Source organism: Zophobas morio, unplaced genomic scaffold, assembly GCF_036711695.1.
Source record: "Zophobas morio isolate AGI-343-1 ecotype UQ-CSIRO unplaced genomic scaffold, CSIRO_AGI_Zmor_V1 ptg000007l, whole genome shotgun sequence".
NCBI classification, from domain to species: domain Eukaryota; kingdom Metazoa; phylum Arthropoda; class Insecta; order Coleoptera; family Tenebrionidae; genus Zophobas; species Zophobas morio.
Genome location: NW_026972112.1, coordinates 1,961,948 through 1,983,691, shown reverse-complemented (window position 1 = coordinate 1,983,691; position 21,744 = coordinate 1,961,948). Strand labels below are relative to the sequence as shown.

At 31.4% G+C, this 21,744-nt stretch overlaps 1 protein-coding gene across 2 annotated transcripts in view; it reads right to left on the bottom strand.

Annotated features, from left to right (window-relative positions):
- LOC135124205 (inactive dipeptidyl peptidase 10) overlaps positions 1 to 21,744 on the bottom strand; it is a 114,458-nt gene that overhangs the window by 14,349 nt on the left and 78,365 nt on the right. For both annotated transcript variants that reach the window (XM_064049113.1, XM_064049112.1), the window contains exons 4-10: positions 19,133 to 19,227; positions 18,760 to 18,887; positions 18,458 to 18,669; positions 9,259 to 9,529; positions 8,501 to 8,624; positions 1,882 to 2,111; positions 743 to 1,288 (exon numbers count right to left, since the gene is read on the bottom strand). In XM_064049113.1, the coding sequence (XP_063905183.1) occupies positions 743 to 1,288; positions 1,882 to 2,111; positions 8,501 to 8,624; positions 9,259 to 9,529; positions 18,458 to 18,669; positions 18,760 to 18,887; positions 19,133 to 19,227 (1,606 nt within the window). The remainder of the gene's footprint in view (positions 1 to 742; positions 1,289 to 1,881; positions 2,112 to 8,500; positions 8,625 to 9,258; positions 9,530 to 18,457; positions 18,670 to 18,759; positions 18,888 to 19,132; positions 19,228 to 21,744) is intronic.

Below are 21,744 nucleotides of genomic sequence, written 5' to 3'. Positions count from 1 at the left end.
TTTGGAATCAATAGAAAGGGATTGTACTAAACCTAGATATTATATATTTTACCTTTTCTTTATAATATACGTAGTCTTCGTTCACAACAAGAAATAAAACATGTTTAAAATAGTAAATTTTTATAGTGACATTTTGGATTTTATTAGTAATTTTTAATAATTACAGTTTTCTTTGAACAAAACGATTATATAAGAACATGTCTCAGATGGGAGATTGTTTCAGAAAAATAAGGATTTTGCAATTAAGCTCCGCCCCCAACTCACAACAATAAAAAAAAACACTACAATTGAGACAGGGTGGGTGGGTGGGGCTTATATCTTCCTGTTTTTTCTTAATATACATTCTTCTTTTCATAACAATATACTGAAAACTTGTTTAAAATGGCACATTTTTGTGGAGAAATATCGATTTTGCAATTAAGCTCCACCCATCACTCTGACATCGAATGAAAAATTCATCACAATTGAGATCGGAGCGGATGGGCGGGGCTTAATCTTTGGCTTATTTTTCTTAAGATATATAGTTTTCTTTCATCAGTATGCGCCACACATATTGACGTCAAAACTAATACTTTTACTGTCACACAAGATTATCATAATCGAATTCAAACTTTCAGTACCAAAATTTTCCTTAATAATCAGCTTCTCACATGAAAATATGCGAAACGGAAAGAAAATGGCAAAACGTGCTAAAAATGCAACAGGAAAATCGTCAAAGCTTTTTTTGGTTAATGTTAGCTACCTCGTGATTTCGTCCTCCCTCAGCCCCGGGGGCAGATGCAGCCGCACGTGCGCCTGGTACCCTCCCGAGATCTGCACCGGGAACGTCTTGATCTGGGGCATGGCCATCTTGGCCACCATCTCCCTCAGCTTGGTGTTGTTTTGCAGGTTGACGACGAGGTTGGGTTTGGGCATCGCCGTCTTGTACAGGGAGTTGTACGGAATCCCCGGCCCAAGGCACTCTAGCACGTAGTACGTCGACAGCGGACTGAAGATGGCGTTGTGGTACAGACACGCCGGCTCCGTTGGTGTTACTTTCTCCTTCTTCTTCCTTCTCTTCGGCACCGGCGTGATAACGGCTTCCTCGTCCTCCTCGGTCCAGTACTTGGTCTTCATCAGGTAGATCTCTTCGTCGACGAGGAAGTACGGCGGCGAGGTGGGAGCCGGCTCGGGGACGCAGGTGAGGCACACGGGGGGCGGCAGGGTGGCTCCCGTCCGCGGGGGCACCGAGGTCACGCGGTACAGGTGCTGCTGGCCGGGGTTGTTCTCGGGGATGCCCAGGAAGTAGCTATTAATAATAACTAAATAAGCTTTCGAGAAAAATACGGGGTTTCTTCTGAGCGGGAAGTGCTCCATTCCATAAATTGGGTTGATGTCGGGAGATAAAGATACGTCGGACTTGTTGAGTTCCGCATTAATATTTCATGCATGCGAGTGTTGACTTTTTGGGTCAATATTGGACGGAATTGAATTTGCGGAGTAATGGCACGATATGGGAGAGTTTTTAATTTCGTTTTGTTTGGACGACGTCGGGGCTGATGGGAATTCGGATGAAGTTAACGATGCGTTATGGCCGTGACGACATTTTAATTTTTTATTGAAACGAGGTGGGGCTACGCACTTTCTCGAATTGTCTAACATCGTCCATTCAATAATTTAGCCGAAACCCGCACTCTTCCCAGATCTTAATACACCAAAAATGGAAATAGAATCCGCGGCGTTCCTCCCCTTTGCATACAAACAGCATATTAAATGTAAATCCCGGCGTGATTTACTTTTTCTACCCCTTTCGACTGTCGAGCGCTCGCACTTCGGCCGCCTTGAGTGTCTTCGGGGTGCGCACGTCCGTGATAAAAACGTCAAATTACGGCAACAACTTACATGACGTCGTTGGAATGGTCCCAAGTAAGTATACGTGTCACCTCGTACTTTCCGTGTGTGAGCGGAATAATGCGTCTCTTCGGGATGTTGACAGAGACGGCGTGCCGGAAATAACCGGCAGGTCCGTCCCTGACAGGTGCCACGGTGATGTAATTGGAGCTGTCGCGCCCGAAAACGGGACTGTCGCCCATGTCCACCCATCCGTGGCCGTCGCTGCTGATCCGCTGGGTCTGCAAAAACGATTATTGGAAAAATATTGGCTGGCGCGGGGCGGGAGCTGGGTGGGGGTTGGGTGCGTAAAGGGTCGGATGAACACGTGCTTTCGCGACGAGGGGTTGACCACCAGGAAATTTGTGTACACACATTTACCGTATTTATTACGTTTACCAAGCTTTTATAAAATTTTTAATTTTGTTGCCATTTCGAGCAAACAAATTTTCTTTTTTGTTTTACGTGAGTTGGATAAACTGATTAATTGACAAAATGGTATATTGGAGGCTGATTTACCATTTTTATTGTTATTTTAAAATCGTATTATCAACTTGCAACATTTCTGACTTCTGTTATTAAAATTAAAAATGCCGAAAATTATTTTGTTACAACAAAAAGTTTTAGTAAATAGTCCAAAAATCCAAAGATCGAACATCGAACTAAAAAAAACGAAAAATTAAAACATCCAAAAATTGAAAAGTATCCAAAATTGAAATGTCGATATTTCAATGTTTAATTTATTTATATTTTAGATTTTTCAATTTTTCCGTTTTATTATTTCTATTTTTTCTTTTTTTGCAATTATATATTTTTTGATTTTTTAATTTATTGATATTACGACTTCTTAATTTCCACTTCTCAGCTATGCGATTTTAAAAATTATTCGACTATACTATATTTTAAAAATTTTTCGACTATACGATTTTTCAAGTTGTCGATTTTTAACTTTTTTAGAAAATTGAGAAATTGAAAGGCTGAAAAATCGAAAAACCGAGAAATCGAAAATCCACAATTCTAAAAATCATAAAAATTGATTAACCATAACATTGAAGACTCGAAAAACTCAAAATCAAAAATGTAAAAATTCGAAAGACTGAAAAATATTGATAAATCGAGAACCTGAAAAGTCGAAAAATCCAGAAATCAAGATTGAAAAATCAAATCGAAAAGTGGAAAAATTGAAAAGTCGAAAAATAGAAAAACCGAGAAATCGAGAGATCGTAAATCCAAAGTATAAAAACTTGCAAAATTTGAAAATTCGGAAATTTAAAAAAATCGAAAAAGTGAAAAATTCGGCAATTGAAGAATTTCAAAACTGAAATGATGAAAAATTGGAAAATAGGAAAATTCAAAAATCCAAATATCGAAAAATTGGAAAATCGAAAAGCAGAAAATTTGAAAAACTGAAAAATCTGTGAATTGAGAAATCTATACTTCTAAATATTGAAAAACTGAGATATCGAAAAATCGAAACATCAAAAGATTGAGAAATGAAAACAAAAGTCAAGAAGTCGAAAAATTGGAAAAATTGGAAAAATTGGAAAAAAAAACGAGAAATCGAGAACTCGAAAACTTTAACATTTTAAAAACTGAAAAATCGAAAGATCAAGAAATCGAAAAATTTCAAAAATTGAAAAATCGATAAAGTAAAAAATCGAGTATTGCAAAATATAGAAACTGAAAATTCGAAATATTGCAAAATCCCAAATTTGAAATACATACAGAAAAACTGAAAAATTCCAAAAGGAAATTATATAAGACTTGAAAAATCGAAAAGCTAAAAAATCGAGAAATCAAAAACTCTAAATGTCGAAGTTAAATTTTAAGTCTGAAAATCGAAAAATTGAAAACCTAAAAAATTTAAAAATCGAAACATTGAAATGTCAAGGAATCGAAAAATGGTAAAATCAAAAATCAGTTGGTTGCAATTAAGAAATTGAAAAATTGAAAATTTAGAAATGTCGAAAATTGAAAAATTGAAGCCTAAAATTTGAAAAATCGTAAAAATAAAACAGGAAAATTGAGACATCGAAAAATGAAGAAACCGGAAAATCAAAAAATGAAGAACTCGAGAAATCCAGAATTTGAAGAATCGAGAAACTGAAGAATTTAAAAATCGAAAAACTAAAACATCCAAAAACTGAAAGAAAAACGATCGATTTTGCAACTTTTCTATTTCTCGATTTTCCAATTTTTCGATATTTAATTTTTTTTAATTTGATTTTTCGAATTTTCAATTTTTCAGTTTTTTGATATTATTTGATGATTTTAAAAATGTTTGATTTTTGAGATTTTTAATTTTTCAATTTTTTTTTTCGATTTTACGACTTTTTAATATTTCCATATCTTGCTATGCGATTTTTAAAAATTCTCGACTTTACGATTTTTCAAGTTTTCGATTTCTCACTTTTTCAGAAAATTGTAAAATTGAAAAACCGGAAAATCCGAAATTCTAAAAAATTGTAAAAAATGAATTTTTGAGTGCAAAATTGAAAAATTTAAAAATCGAAAACTTTTAATAACCGGATAACCTAGAGGAAAATAAATCGAAACATCAAAAATCGTAAAATCGAAATATTGGAAAATCTTGGAATGAAAAATTTCTAAAATCGAAAAATTGTTAAATCCAAAATTGAAAAACAGAAATAACGAAGAACTGAAAAATCCAGAAATCGAGAACACCAAAAAATCCAAAATTGGAAAAAATTGAAGACTCGTAAATTCGAAGAACTGAAAAATCACAAATCCAAAATTTAAAAAATTGCAAAATTTGAAAATTTGGGGAATTAAAGAATCGAAAAATTGAAAAATAGAGGAATTGAAAAAATCCAAAATTGTAAAGATTAAAAATTAGGAAACAGGGAAACTCAAAAATCCAAATATCTAAAAATTGGAAAATCGAAGTCAAAAAGTTGAAAAATCGAAAAATCGATGAATTGAAAAATCGAAACATCAAAAGATGGAAAAATGAAAAAGTCGAGAAGTTGAAAAATTGGAAAAATCGGGAAAAATGAAAAAATCGAGAAATCGGAACATCAAAAATTCGAAAAATTGAAAAAAACGATAAAATATAAAAACTGAAGAATCGAAATATTGTAAAATCCCAAAACTGAAAAATAGAGAAGTTGAAAAATGGAATAAAAATTGAAAACTCGAAAAATTGAAAAATCCCAAAACTGAAATATTGAAAAATTGAGAAATTGAAAAACTAAAAAATCAAGAAATCGAAAACTCTAAATGTCGAAGTTGAAAATTCGAAAAACTGTAAAATTAAAAGTCTGAAAATCGAAAAATTGAAGAACTGAAAAACTGAAAAATCGACGAATTGAGAAATTCCAAAACTGAAATGATGAAAAATTGGGAAATAGGAAATTTAAAAAATTCTAATATCGAAAAATTGGAAAATCGATACATATTGAACAACTGACACATCGAGAAATCGAAACACTAAAAGATCGAGAAATGAAAAATTCGAGAAGTCGAAAAATCGAAAAATTGAAAAATTGTTGAGAAATTGAGAAATCGAAAACTCGTAAAATTTCATATTTTAAAAACTGCAAAAATTGAAAAGTCGAGAAATTGAAAAGTATCCAAAATTGAAAGTCGATTTTTTGATTTTAGATTTTTTAATTTGTCAGCTTTTCTATTTCTCGATTTTTCAAGTTTTCAAAATTTGAATTTTCAATTTTTTTAATTTTTCGATTTTTCGATTTTAACCATGTTTGATTTTTCAGTTTTTTTAATTTTTTACTTTTTTGTAATTTTATTTTTTTCGATTTTTTAATTTTTCGAATTTCTGACTTTTTAATATTTCCATTTGTTGACATCTAGGGTACGCGATTTTTAAAATTTTTCGGGTTTACAATTTTTCAAGTTTTCGATTTCTCACTTTTTCAGCAAATTGAAAAGCCGAAAAATCGAAAAACCAAGAAATCGAAAACCCAAAATTGTAAAAATCACAAAAATTGAAAAATCGGAAAATTGAAGAGTTGAAAAACTGATAAATCGAAAAATTTAAAAATCAAACAATTTTAAAATCGAATAATGAAAATTTTAAAAAAATCGAAAAATTAAAAAATCAAAAACTGGAAAATCAAAAATGTGATAACTCGAAAACTTGAAAAACAGAAATATCGAGGAACTGAAACATCGAAAAATCCAGATATCGAGAAACAGAAAATTCTAAAATTAAAAAAATTGAAAACGAATGTCGAAAGAATTAAAAACTCGAGATATTGAAAAATCGAGAAATCGAACACCAAAAAATCGATAACTGGGAAACGCTGAAAACTCGAAGAACCGAGAAATGGTAAATCCAAAATTTTAAAAATAGCAAAATTTGAAAATTCGGAAAATTAAAAATCGAAAACTTGAAAAATTGAGGAATTAAGAAAATGCCAAACTGAAATGATGAAAAATTGGGAAACAGGAAAATTCAAAAATCCAACAATTTATTTATTTAGTTATTTATCGATATATTTAAATATTGAAAAATTGAGCAATCCAGAAATCGAAACATCAAAAAATCGAAAAATTGAAAAATTGAAAAATCTACTAATTAAAAAATCGAGTAACTGAAAAATATAAAAACTGAACACGAAATATTGCAAGATCCCAAAATTGGAAAATCGAACATCTGGAAAAGCGAAATATCGAAATCCGAACAGTCGAAAAATCCAATAATCGAACATCGACCCATCAAAAAATTAAAATTGAAAAGTCGATTTTGAGATTTCGATTTTTTAATTTTTCAATTTTACTATTTGTCGATTTTTCAATTTTTCGATATTTTAACTTTAAATTTTTTTTAAATTTTAGACTTTTTCAGTTATTTGATGATCCTATTTTTCGCTTTTTCGATCTTATGTTTTTTTATATTTTTGTTTCTTAATTTTTACTTTTTCTTTTTTATTTTTCGATTTCTCAATTTTTCGATTTTATGACTTAACAATAATAATATTACCATTCATTGACATCTCTGCTACGCTATTTTAAAAATTTTTCGACCTAACGATTTTTCAAATTTTCGATTTCTCACTTTTCCCGAAAATTAAATTAAATGTGACAATTCTAAAAATTGAAAAACAGAAATATCGAAGAACTGAAAAATCGAAAAAATCTAGAGATCGAGAAACCGAAAAATCTAAGATTTCGATACTGAGACAATTAAAAATCTGAAAATCGAAAAATTGAAGAACTGAAAAACTGAAAATTCGAAATATTGAAAAGTCTAGAAAAATGGGAGAATCAAAAATCAATTAGTCGAAATTGAGAAATCGAATAACTGAAAATTTAGAAATGTCGAAAATTGAAAAAGTGAAAAATTGAAAAATCAAAAAATTGAAAAATCGTGAAACTAAAACCTCGGAAAGTCGAGAAACCGAAAAATGAAGAAATCGAGAAATCAAAAAATGAAGAAATCGAGTAATCAAAAAACTGAAGAATTAAAAATTTGAAAAATCCCAACGCTGAAACATGGAAAAATTGGGAAACAAAGTTAAAAATTCGAGAAATCGAAAAGTCGAAAAATCGAAAATTCGAAAAATTGGGAAGTGGAAAATTTGTTATGTCTACAATTTTGATTTTTTTTCCAAAAGTCAATTGGTCGAAAGTTATTTCTACAAGTCTTCCCTCGCCCCCGAAATGCAGGCAACAAGTACCGCTTCTTTGAAAAATAAAAAAATATGGTAAATTGCATTTCTCGTTTGGGATCTTTACCCATAGGAAATTGGTTGCCAACCAATTTATATTTCCATTTCTTGTCTAAAAACATCCTGAACGGTATATAGATAATGCGCGTAGCAAAAATAATGGATCTTGGTCACTTGTGCGCCGCGGTCTAACCTCCATAAAGTTCAGAGGACACTTGCGCTCAAATAGAGAATTTATAAGTTATTTCTCAACTAGCTGTTTTATTTTTTATAAAATGCACTTATTGGTAGAAAATGTAAGAGAAATAAAAATATTTTGGGCTCTATATTATATTTGAAGATTAATAAATTCGTCTGTAATTGTGTGAATGTTAAATTATTTCTCAGAATACTTATTTATTTTAATCTGACTAACACCCACATAAACTACTACCATCTGCAGATTTTTCTGACCGTGGCGCGCAACTGACCTATGCCGAAATAATAGTTATTGTGACAATTACGATTTAGCGTACACGACATTTACTAGGTGGTCAACCCCATTAGATTCACGAGGGTTTTAGATGAAGTGCACGGAAGTTGGTGCCGTGACCAGGATTCACAGGGGTCTAAACACTCCAAGATCAAAGCTTTTTTGCCTTTCAGATTACTTAATTTGTGGAACTTTAAAGTCGCAACTTGATTTATGTACAAAGCGGAATTGATTTTTAAGGTATCGAAGAACCTGCTTTACTTCGTTTTTTCTGGTCGCGAAACAAGATCAAACAAAATCGGCTACAGGAAGGAGTCACAAGGTTATAAGGGAATTGGTTGTTCTTCTTAGCCTTGTTAAAATTTATTTTAAAAGGAGACATCAATGCGGACTTTTCGTTATAGTCCGTTTAGCGAACAGATGGAGTGTACATACAAAGCACACAGTTTGGGTTTGTTCGTAGTCTGAATAAAGTATCAACCGTAGGAGGCCTTAACAGACTTACCTCTCTGCAATCCCATTTCGGACTCATGCAAATGGTTATCAGTGACAGATTCTGGGGTCTGTTTAGCCACACGACCGATATTTCCGTCAAACTGATCCATGAAACTGCAGTGAAATAATATTCCCTGTAACCACAAATAAATCAATCGTGGTATTTAACCAACGAACGGCAAATAGAGCGTCTGGCTCCGGATGATACAGACTCGACTATTTGTATAGAATTAGTGCTGTCGCTCTCAAAATTTATTACAACCAATGCTCAAGCTCACAACCGAACTTTTGACTGTGCGAAACACAATCACTTCCACAGCTTTCGAAATTATCGACCCCATCTTCGAACCGCCGCTGCAACATGTGTAATAAAATTGGCAATTTGTTTTGCATTATTCAGCACAAAGCTTAAGGGAGTGTGAAAACTTGTTAACTCTGAATGGCGCAGTGAATTTAATTTTTGTGGAAGAGCGATTTTCGAGCCCCGAGCGATTTTCGGCTTTAGAGGGTTGTAAATGTAAGCGAAACAATGAATTTGAATTATCCCGTGTCCATCAATATTACACACGTCCAACCCTCGCTTACCCACCCCTAGCCGTCTCTTAATAATCTTAATCAGGCCGAACTTTCCCGCTTCCAACTTTTCGAATTAATCGCGGCCCTTGATTGCGCCTTGTCTTCCGAATTTAAGACCGTTTTGATTAATTGGGCCACAAAGGGCTTATCAATTTCGCCGCTCCCGTAGTTGGTATTCGAAGCCGGACTTACGTGTTGGCCAGCGCAACTGGTGGGATGACGGTTTTTATCTTGATGTTCGACGTGTCGGCGAGATCGGCGATGGTGAGGGTCACTTTGGGGTTCCGGGTTCCGGGCTTGGGGTAGCGGAGGGAGCGGATGTCGGGGTAGAGGCGGCCCTCGTTTGCAGAGCCGTACCAGGGAAAGCGCAGCTCTTCGACGAGGCTGTCGTTGAACGAGGCGAAGACGAGGAGGAGTCCGTCTCTGGAGAGCCAGAGGGCGCTGTTGCTGCCCAGGATCTCCTCTGCAACGAAAAATGAATAACGATACAACAAAAGGTTAAAGATTGCTTGGCACTGAAACGGGGACTAACAAAAGGAATTTACTTGTTAAAAATTTATAGTCGACTTGCTTGTTGGCAAGATTATGATGAAATTTTGCAACATTGATTACACGTCTACTCAAGTTAAATTTACTTAGCGCAATATTGGTATCAAAACCTCTAGGGGGGTAACCTCCATCAGTTAGGAAAGAAATACATTTTTAAAAATTTCGTTCTACTGACTCTTAACGAAAAATATGAACGTTATAAAATGGAATCCAAAGAGGGCAGCATTTTTTAACTTCAACTAGTTATAGAAAAATATTTATTTTAGAACCATTATTTGTTTAAGTATCTTAACGAAAATAACAAAATTAACACAAATTTGAACTAAGACAAACTCTTTGTTTTTGAGTGATTTGGCGTACGATAATCTTTTCCTTAAAGACAATTTTGCTCCTTTATGGTGATAGATATGACAGAAAGGAGTTCAGATTTGCGATTTTGATAAAGTTTTGTTAAGAATGCTATATTTTCGAATTGATTTTTCCAATTTAAAATTTTTGTTTAAAAATGGTGGAGGCGCCGGGACAACAAATTATTTAAAAACATTGTATTTTATTTTCTACAAAATTTTGCGAAATTTTCGGTAAGAGATATTTTATATTAAGGTAAGGAGGACCATAATTTTTTTAAGTATCTTAACGAAAATAACAAAATTAACACAAATTTGAACTAAGATAAACTCTTTGTTTTTGAGCGATTTGGCGTACGATAATCTTTTCCTTAAAGACAATTTTGTTCCTTTATGGTGATAGATATATGACAGAAAGGAGTTCAATTTGCGATTTTGAGAAAGTTTTGTTAAGAATGCTATATTTTCGAATTGATTTTTCCAATTTAAAATTTTTGTTTAAAAATTGTGGAGGCGCCGGGACAACAAATTATTTAAAAACCGGGTATTTTAGTTTCTAGAAAATTTTGCGAAATTTTCGGTCAGAGACTTTTTATATTAAGGTAAGGAGAATCAATATTTGTTTAAGTATCTTAACGAAAATAACAAAATTAACACAAATTTGAACTAAGATAAACTCTTTGTTCTTGAACGATTTGGCGTACGATAATCTTTTCCTTAAAGACAATTTTGCTTCTTTATGGTGATAGATATGAGAGAAAAGAGTTCAGATTTGCGATTTTGAGAAAGTTTTGTTAAGAATGCTATATTTTCGAATTGATTTTTCCAATTTAAAATTTTTGTTTAAAAATGGTGGAGGCGCCGGGACAACAAATTATTTAAAAACCGTGTATTTTATTTTCTACAAAATTTTGCGAAATTGTCGGTAAGAGATTTTTTTTATTAAGGTAAGGAGAACCATTATTTGTTTAAGTATCTTAACGAAAATAACAAAATTAACACACATTTGAACTAAGATAAACTCTTTGTTTTTGAGCGATTTGGCGTACGATAATCTTTTCTTTAAAGACAATTTTGCTCCTTTATGGTGATAGATATGACAGAAAGGAGTTCAGATTTGCGATTTTGAGAAAGTTTTGTTAAGAATGCTATATTTCCGAATTGATTTTTCTAATTTAAAATTTTTGTTTAAAAATGGTGGAGGCGCCGGGACAACAAATTATTTAAAAACCGTGTATTTTATCTTCAACAAAATTTTGCGAAATTTTCCGTAAGAGATTTTTGATATTCAGGTAAGGAGAACCATTATTTGTTGAGGTATCTTAACGAAAATAACAAAATTAACACAAATTTGAACTAAGATAAACTCTTTGTTCTTGAGCGATTTGGCGTACGATAATCTTTTCCTTAAAGACAATTTTGCTCTCTTATGGTGATAGATATGACAGAAAGGAGTTCAGGTTTGCGATTTTGAGAAAGTTTTGTTAAGAATGCCATATTTCCGAATTGATTTTTCAAATTTAAAATGTTTGTTTAAAAATGGTGGAGGCGCCGGGTTAACAAATTACTTAAAAACCATGTATTTTATTTTCTACAAAACTATGCGAAATTTTCGGAAAGAGATTTTTTTATATTAAGGTAAGGACAACCATTTTTTGTTTAAGTATCATTACGAAAATCACAAAATTAACACAAATTTGAACTAAGATAAACTCTTTGTTCTTGAACGATTTGGCGTACGATAATCTTTTCCTTAAAGACAATTTTGCTTCTTTATGGTGATAGATATGACAGAAAAGAGTTCAGATTTGCGATTTTGAGAAAGTTTTGTTAAGAATGCTATATTTCCGAATTGATATTTCCAATTTAAAATTTTTGTTTAAAAATGGCGGAGGCGCCAGGATAACAAATTATTTAAAAACCATCTATTTTATTTTCTACAAAATTTTGCGAAATTTTCGGTAAGAGATTTTTTATATTAAGGTAAGGAGAACCATTATTTGTTTAATATCTAAACGAAAATAACAAAATTAACCCAAATTTGAACTAAGATAAACTCTTTGTTTTTGAGCGATTTGGCGTACAATAATCTTTTTCTTAAAGAAAATTTTGCTCCTTTATGGTGATAGATATGACAGAAAGGAGTTCAGGTTTGCGATTTTGAGAAAGTTTTGTTAAGAATGCCATATTTCCGAATTGATTTTTCAAATTTAAAATTTTTGTTTAAAAATGGTGGAGGGTTAACAAATTATTTAAAAACCGTATATTTTATTTTGCTACAAAATTTTGCGAAATTTTCGGTAAGAGATTTATTATATTAAGGGAAGGAGAACCATTATTTGTTTAAGTATCTTAATGAAAATAACAAAATTAACACAAATTTGAACTAAGATACACTCTTTGTTTTTGAGCGATTTGGCGTACGATAATCTTTTCCTTAAAGACAATTTTGCTCCTTTATGGTGATAGATATGACAGAAAGGAGTTCAGATTTGCGATTTTGAGAAAGTTTTGTTAAGAATGCCATATTTCCGAATTGATTTTTCCAATTTAAAATTTTTGTTTAAAAATGGTGGAGGCGCCGGGACAACAAATTATTTAAAAACCGTGTATTTTATCTTCTACAAAATTTCGCGAAATTTTCCGTAAGAGATTTTTGATATTCAGGTAAGGAGAACCATTATTTGTTTAAGTATCTTAACGAAAATAACAAAATTAACACAAATTTGAACTAAGATAAACTCTTTGTTCTTGAGCGATTTGGCGTACGATAATCTTTTCCTTAAAGACAATTTTGCTCTCTTATGGTGATAGATATGACAGAAAGGAGTTCAGGTTTGCGATTTTGAGAAAGTTTTGTTAAGAATGCCATATTTCCGAATTGATTTTTCAAATTTAAAATTTTTGTTTAAAAATGGTGGAGGCGCCGGGTTAACAAATTATTTAAAAACCGTGTATTTTATTTTCTACAAAACTATGCGAAATTTTCGGAAAGAGATTTTTTTATATTAAGGTAAGGACAAAAATTTTTTGTTTAAGTATCATAACGAAAATCACAAAATTAACACAAATTTGGACTAAGATAAACTCTTTGTTTTTGAGCGATTTGGCGTAACGATAATCTTTTCCTTAAAGACAATTTTGCTCCTTTATGGTGATAGATATGACAGAAAGGAGTTCAAATTTGTGATTTTGAGAAAGTTTTTGTTAAGAATGCTTTATTTTCGAACTGATTTTTTTAATTTAAAATTTTTGTATGAAAATGGTGGAACACGTTTATTTTGTTTCCTACGAAATTTCAGGAAGAGATTTTATACTAAAATAAAAATTGAAATTTTAAAAACTAGGAAATGTTGGATTATTTTCCTTGATAGACGCTATATTTCGGTAAAAAATTAAATAATCTCACAATCTGAAAAATCAGAAAAACGAAAAATCCAGAAACTGAAAAAGCGAAAAATGAAAATGCGTATTTATAAACTCAAAACTACAGAATTGTAGAATCAGAAAAATGCTACTCGAGAAATTGAACAAAGGATATATTGAAAAATCAATTTTGGAACTTTTGAAGATTCTTTACTCTTTCGATTTTACTATTTTAATTTTTAGATTTTCCCAATTTTTGAGTTATTGAGTTTTTTTGGTTCTTCAGTAGTTCGATTCTTTTTGTATTACGAGTTTTTACTGGTAAATTTTTCGGTGTTTCAATTTTTGTTTCAATTTCTCGAATTTTCAGATTTTAGATTTTCAGTGTTACAATTTCGTACTTTTTCAATTTCCCAATTCGATCTTTCGTTCTCCAATTCTTCGATTTTCAGTTTTTCAATTTTTTGATTTTTAATTTTCCAACTTTTAGATGCTTGAGTTTTTAAATTTTAAGTCGAACAATTGAAGAACGGAAATATTGAAAAATCGATTTGGGAGTTGTGAAGATTCCGTAGTTTTTCGATTGTTCCGGCTTCCAGTTATTTCATTTGTCGATTTTTATTTAGCAATTTTTTTGACGTTTCGTTACGTTATGATTTTTGGTTTTTTATTCTTCTGTTTTTTGAATTTTAACTTCTGAAGTTTTTAACTATTTGTTTCAATTTTTCAGTTTTTGGTGTTTCAGTTTCTCAATTTTTCAATAGTTAAGGTTTTTCAATTTCATTTTTGTAATTTTTCACCTTTTAATTCTTCGATTTCTGATTTTTCAATTTTTTTAATTTTGTGACTGCAATTTTTCGATTTTTCTGTTTCCAGATTTTTCAGTTTTCCGATATTTTAATTTACAATTATATGCAGATTTTAGATCTTCAATTTTTCGAGTTTTCTACGTTTAATTTTGAATTTTTCCATTTTTAATTTTTTCAGTTTTTCAACAAAAAGAACAAATTTATTCACAATGTAATTGCGAGAAATTGAAAACTAGGAGATTTTGGATTATTTTCCCTGGTAGGCGTTACATTTGGGTGAAAAATTAATAATCTAACAATTTGAAAAATCGAAAAACAAAAAATCCAAAAACTGAAAAAGCGAAAAATTAAAATATATAGGGACAAATTAAACTCAAAAATTGAAAGTTTAAGTAGAAACACCTGAAGAACGGAAATATTGAAAAATGGATTTGGAGGTTTATGAAGATTCTGTAGTTTTTCGATTTTTCCGGCTTCCAGTTATTCTATTTGTCGATTTTTATTTAACAATTTTTTTGACTTCACGCTTTTTCGCTTTGCACTTTTTGATTTTTTAGTTTTTATTCTTCTATTTTTTGAATTTTCTGTTTCAATTTTTCGATTTGCAACTGTTCCGTGTTTGAATTTTTGGTTTTTCTGTTTTTGGTATTTCAGTCTCTCAATTTTTCAATAGTTATGGTTTTTCAAGTTCTCGATTTGTAATTTTACAATTTTTAGTTCTTCGATTTCTGATTTTTTAATTTTTCGATCTTCAATTTTCCAATTTTTGGATTTTTAATTTCCCAATTTTTCGATGTTTCAGTTTTTTGAGTTTTTGATTTTGTGACTGCAATTTTTCAATTTTTCTGTTTCCAGATTTTTCACTTTTTCGATACAATTATATGCAAATTTTAGATTTTCAATTTTTCGAGTTTTCTACGTTTAATTTTGAATTTTTCCAGTTTTTATTTTTTCAATTTTTCAACAAAAAAACAAATCTAATAAAAATGAAATTGTGAAAAAATGAAACTATGAGATTTTGGATTATTTTCCCTGATAGACGTTACGAAAAAGCGAAAACTTAAAATACATATCAGTACTCAAAACTCAAAAAATGAAAAATCAAAAAACTGCAATTTTTGACAATTCTTCAGTTTTTCAATTTTCTATTTCTGAATTTTTAGATTTTTCTAAATTTTCAGCTATTATTGCATTCGTCGATTTTTATTTAGCAGTTTTTCAATTTTATTTTCTTTCTATTTGCATTTTTTCATTTTTTAGTTTGTGTTTCTTCAGTTTTTCGATATTTTAATTTTAGAATTATATTTCCTTTTTTCGATTTTAATCCTTCAGTTTTTCAATAAAAAGAACATTTATTCTTACCAGAATTTTGAAAAATTGAAAACTAAGACATTTTGGATTATTTTCCCTGACAGATGTTACATTCTGGTAAAGTATTTAAGTATCTTAACACAGATAACAAAAACTAACAGAAATTTGAATTAACATTAGTATATAATTTTTATAGCGGTTTGATGTAAGATAATTTTTTCTTAAAAACAATTTCTGCCCCAGTATTTTGATAGATATGGTGAAAAGAATTTCAGATTTGTGATTTTGAGAAAGTTTTTGTTAAGAATGCTATTTTTTCGGGCTGATTCTTCGAATTTCAATTTTTTCTATAAAAATGGTGAAGGCGCCGGGACAACAAATAATATAAAAAACCTTTATTTTAGTTTCCACGAAATTTTAGGAAGATATTTTATACTAAAATCAAAAATTATTATTTATTTAACTATCTTAACAAAGATAACAAAAACTACCAGAAATTTGAACTAAGATTAATACATATATTTTTAGCAATTTGAGGTAAGATAATTTTTCCTTAAAAATAACTTTTTCTTTCGTATCTTGATATATATGACGAAAATAAAATCAGAGTTGTGATTTCGAGAAAGTTTTTGTTAAGAATGCATAATTGCGTTGCTTCCGTATCTTCATAGATATGACGAAAAAAGTTCGAATTTGTGATCTTGAGAAAGCTTTTGTTAAGAATGTTATATTTTCGAACTGATTTTTCCAATTTCAATTTTTTTTTATAAAAATGGTGGAGGCGCCGGGATAACAAATATTTTAAAGTACGTTTGATTTCTTACGATATTCCAGGAAGATATTTTATACTAACATAAAATTATTATTTATTTAAGTATCGTAAAAAAGATAACAAACCTAACGGAAATTTGAACTGAGATTGAGACCTAATTTTTTTAGCGATTTGATCTAAGATAATTTTTCCTTAGAAACAACTTTTGTTCTCATATCCTGATAGATATGAAGAGAGGAAGTTCAGATTTATGTTTTTGAGCAAGAGTTTGTTAAGAATGTTACATTTACGAACCGATTTTTCCAAATTCAAATTTTTGTATAAAAATGGTGGATGCGCCGGGACAACAAATAATTTAAAATGTACTTATTTTATTTTCTACGAAATTTCGGGAAAAGTTTCTATACTCAAATAAAAATTATTTACATTTGGAAACTGATTTCTCTAATTTAAAACTTTTGTATTAAAATGGTGGAGGCACCAGGAGAACAAATAATTTAAAAGACATGTATTTTATTTTCTACATAATTTTAATAGGAGATTTTATACTAACATAAAACTTATTATTTCTTTAGTTGTCTTAACAAAGATAATAAAATTAACGCGAATTTGAACCAATTTTTTTAGCGATTTCACGTAAGATAATTTTTCCTTACAACCAATATTTACTCCCGTGTCTTGATAGATATGATGAAGAGAAGTTCAGATTTGTGACCTCGAGAAAGTTTTTATTAAGAATACTGTATTTTCGAACTGATTTTTCCAATTTTTCTTAATTTAAAAAACATTTATTTTATTTTCTACGAAATTTCAGTAAGAGATTTTATATTAAGGTAAAAATCAATATTTCTTTGAGTATCTTAACGATAATAACTAAACTAGGAGAAATTTGGACTAAGATTAATACAATTTTTTTAGCCATTTGACGGAAGATAATTTTTCCTTACAAACAACCTTTACTATCGTATCTTAGTAGATATGATGAAGAGAAGTTCAGATTTCTGATTTTGAGAGAGTTTTTAAGAATGCTATATTATCGAACTAATTTTGCCAATTTCAATTTTTGTGTAAAAATGGTGGAAGCGCCGGGACAACAAATAATTTAAAAAATATTTAATTAATTTTCTACAAAATGTCAGTAAGAGATTTTATACTAACATAAAAATCCTTATTTTTTGAAGTATCTTAACAGAGATAACAAAACTAACATAAATTTCAAGTAAGATTAATAGACAATTTTTAGCGATTGGACATACGATAGTTTTTTCTTGAAAACAAGTTTTGCTCCTCTATGTTGATAGATATCATGAAAAGAAGTTCAGATTTGCATCTTGAGAAAGTTTTAGTGAAGAATGCTATATTTTCTAACGGATTTTTCCAACTTCAATGTTTTGTTTAAAATGGTTTAAGCGCTGGAACAACAAATAATTTAAAAACCATTTTTTTATTTTCTACGAAATTTCAGTAAGAGATTTTATACTAACATAAAAAATTGTTATTTCTTTAAGTCTCTTAACGAAAATAACAAAAGTAACATTTTTGAAGTTGAAATAAGATTAATACATAATTTTTAGCGATTTGACATACAATAATTTTTCCTTAAAAACTAATTTTGCTCCTCTATGTTTATACATATGACGAAAAGAATTCAGATTTGTGATCTTGAGAAAGTTTTTGTTAAGAATGCTATATTTTCTAACCGATTTTTCCAATTTCATACTTTCGTATAAAAATGGTGGAGGCGCCGGAACAACAAATAATTTAAAAAAGATTTAATTTACTTTCCACGAAATTTTATTAAGAAAATTTATATTAACATTCAAATCATTATTTCTTTATGTATCTTAAGGGAGATAACAAAACTAACATAAATTTCAAGTAAGATTAATAGATAATAATTATTAGCGATTTGACATACGATAGTTTTTTCTTGACAACAACTTTTGCTCCTCTATGTTGATAGACATCACGACAAGAAGTTCAGATTTGTAATCTTGAGAAAGCTTTTGTTAAGAAATTCATATTTTCTAGCGGATTTTTCCAACTACAATTTTTTGTTTAAAATAGTTTAAGCGCTGTAACAACAAATAATTAAAAAAACATTCATTTTATTTTCAGCACATTTTGAGTAAGAGATTTTATATTAAGGTAAAAATCATTGTTTCTTTAAGTATCTTAACGAAATTAACAAAACTGCCTCAAATTTGTTTGATTGAGCGTGTTTTACATCTCCTTACCTTCGTACAACCAGTCCGGAACCCCGTGGCTGACCACTCCGGGGACCGCCGTGCTGGTTATCCTGTATCCCGTGTGCGAAGTGGGACTCTTCCTGTAATAGATGTCGTAATCTTGTACCATTACTAAGCCGTGCCCTCTCGGCGCCCATTCCGCTAAAAGCAGGTAGGGATGCTCTTCCGTTTCCGGCATGGGACGCAGCGGGAAATCGTTCCTGTAAATAAGTTATACGAGGCCGTTAGAGGCATTCGGCGTCGATTATATCCTTAATAAAATTTTTAGTCCGCCATAAAACGCCACTCACCCTGTCTGTATATCGTAGATCGTGTACTGCGCCAGGTACGAGTGCCGGAACAGCTTCTGCACGTTCTGGGCTAGCAGGAGGTACCTCTGGTCCGGCGACAACGAGAACCTCGCCGGATTCAGCCGCAACTGGAGCATAAAAAGCGAAGAGGCTCGAAAATGGATGAATAATTCACCGGCAGGAGACAAATTGTCCGGAAACACGACGACAACACGGATTCTCGTTACGAGAAAATTTGCATAATATCTGATGGGACTTACAGACACCTACACTTCGGCTGGCTTTATAATAACGGGCTTTGGGGCTTTATTTAAAAGGTATGAAGAGCTCGCCGCCTCGGCTCGATATTCAATTATTAGTTTGGGATACTTACAAAAGTCTGATTGGACATCAACGTGCGAACTGATAGGTTCGAAGCTTGCATGACGCTGATGCCGCCCCATTGGTCTTTGTAAACGAGCTCCGAGTCTGAAAGAAAAACGAAACAGAAATGAGGGAAATAGAATTAACGTGTTCTATATGGTGACTGCGCCATTTTCGGAATTGCGTCGTAGTAAAAGGTTAAATTAAGGCGGATTCATATTCCACACTTGCAAGAGTAGGGTAGCTCTATTTGCATGTGTGAACATTAATTATATATTATAACTAAGCTTGAGTAGGTACCTTTTTGATAATGTTCACACAAAATTTCTCATAACTATAAAATATGTAAATAACGAATTCATTGCACATTTTTTGCTCGTGAACGTATTCAATAAAGAACACGTTGCTGTAAATACTGTTAAAAATGATGTTTCAGCAATGCTTTGAAATCTTGCAGATGCGTTAAAGTTATTGTAAGCATGGTACATTTTTAATCAAGCATTCTTGGTCGTGTTTTAAATCCAACCGTGAAGTATTTTTGGTAGTTCTATTTGTTTTTAAATAATCTTCTAAGATATTACTTTATTTTTCAAATATTTTAGAATGTCGTGAAAATTTTTTTCGTTTTACGTTTCTCCCATTATTTAATTCATAGTTTTACTAATCTACTTATTTTAATTCAGTATATTCCCGTTCCAGTAATTCGTCAAACATCGTTCCTCATTCCAAAGAAAACCGAAGAACACACATTTTTACAATAAAAAAAATGTATTACAACTTTAAACAAATCAAGCTTTATTAAAAAAAATCTCTTTTCTCGAGTCATATTGCACCAGAACTTTCTCGACTCAATTATTTTCAGCGCTTCCAGTGTAAATAAATTAAAAAATATACTTTTCTCGCCCCTGAAATACATTCCATTTAATTCTGCTTCTTCCACAAACTAAAAAATTTGATGTTGAGAAATTTTACTATATTGTGATAAGCTCTACGGAGTAAAAACAATATAGGAAGTACCAGCCACATTGTCAGAGAAAAGTTGGGGCCCCGAGAAGTTTTCATATTCTTAAAAAAAGAGAGTTGGGACCCCTGAGAAGGTTAAAAGTTCTTAAAAAAAAGACAGGCAGGACCCTGAGGTTAAACCTTCTTTAAAAAAAAATAGTTGAAGCCCCTGAGACGGTTTTTCATTCTTAAAGTAAAAGGCAGTCGGAACCTCTGAGAAGGTTCAAACTTTAAAAAAAAAGACAGTCGGGACCCTTGAGAAGGTTAACCTTCTTAAAAGGTAAGACAATTGGGGCCCACGAAAAGGTTTTACATTAAAAAAAAGACAGTCAGGACTTCTGAGAAGGTTAAAGCTTCTTAAAAAAAAAAAGTCGGGTCAGGTCAGGTCAGGTCATCCCTGAGAAGGTTTAACCTTCTTTAAAAAAGATAGTTGAGACTGTTTTTCATTCTTAAAGTAAGGCAGTCGGGATCCTTGAGAAGGTTTAACCTTCCTTAAAACAAAGACAGTTGGGACTCCTAAGAAAGTTTAACCTTTTTTAAAAAAAGACAGTCGGGACCCCTAAGAAGGTTTAACCTTGTTTAAAAAAGACAGTCGGGATTCCTGAGAAGGTTTAACCTTCTTCAAAAGATAATGGTTGGAGCCCCTCATACGGTTTTTCATTCTTAAAATAAAAGGCAGTCGGAACCCCTGAGAAGGTTTAATCATCTTTAAAAAAGACAGTCGGGACTCCTGAGAAAGTTCAACCTTCTTTAAAAAAAAAGACAGTTGGGGCCTCTGAGAAAGTTTCATCTTCTTAAAAAAATACAGTTGGGACCTCTGAGAAAGTTAAAACTTCTTTAAAAAACAGACAGGCGAGACCCTGAGAAGTTTAGATTTTCTTAAAAAAAAGACAATCATGACCCCTGAGAAGGTTAAAACTTGTTTAAAACAAATACAATCGGGTCAGGTCAGGTCAGGTCTCGTCAGGTTATCCCTGAGGAGGTTCAACCTTCTTAAAAAAAACAGTCGCGACCCCTGAAAGGGGTTAACTTTCGTTATAAAGGAAGACCCCTGAGAAGGTAAAAACTTCTTTAAAAAAAGACAGTCGGAATTTCTGAGAAGGTTTAATTTTCTTTAAAAAAATATGGCTGGGACCACTGAAACGGATTTTTATTGTTAAAATAAAAGGCAGTCGTGATCCTTGAGAAGGTTTAACCTTCTTTAAAAAAATATGGTTGGGGCCCCTGGGACGGATTTTCATTTTTAAAGTAAAAGGCAGTCGGGATCCCTGAGAAGGTTTAACCTTCTTAAAAAAAAAGACAGTTGGGACCCCCAAGAAGGTTTAACCTTCTTAAGAAAAAGACAGTTGGGACCCCTGAGAAGGTTAAACTTCCTTTCAAAAAAATCATTTGGGGACCCCTGAGAAAGTCACATTATTTGGTGTTCCTGGGAAGTTTTTACATTCTTAAAAAACACTTGGGGCCCCTGAGAAGGTTTCATATTGTTAAAAAAGGACAATTGAACCCCTGAGAAGGTGTCACCTTGTTTAAAAAAAAAGACAGTTGGGAACCTCGTACTGGTTTTACATTCTTAGAAAGACAGTCGGCACCAGTGAGAAGGTTCACACTATTTTAAAAAAA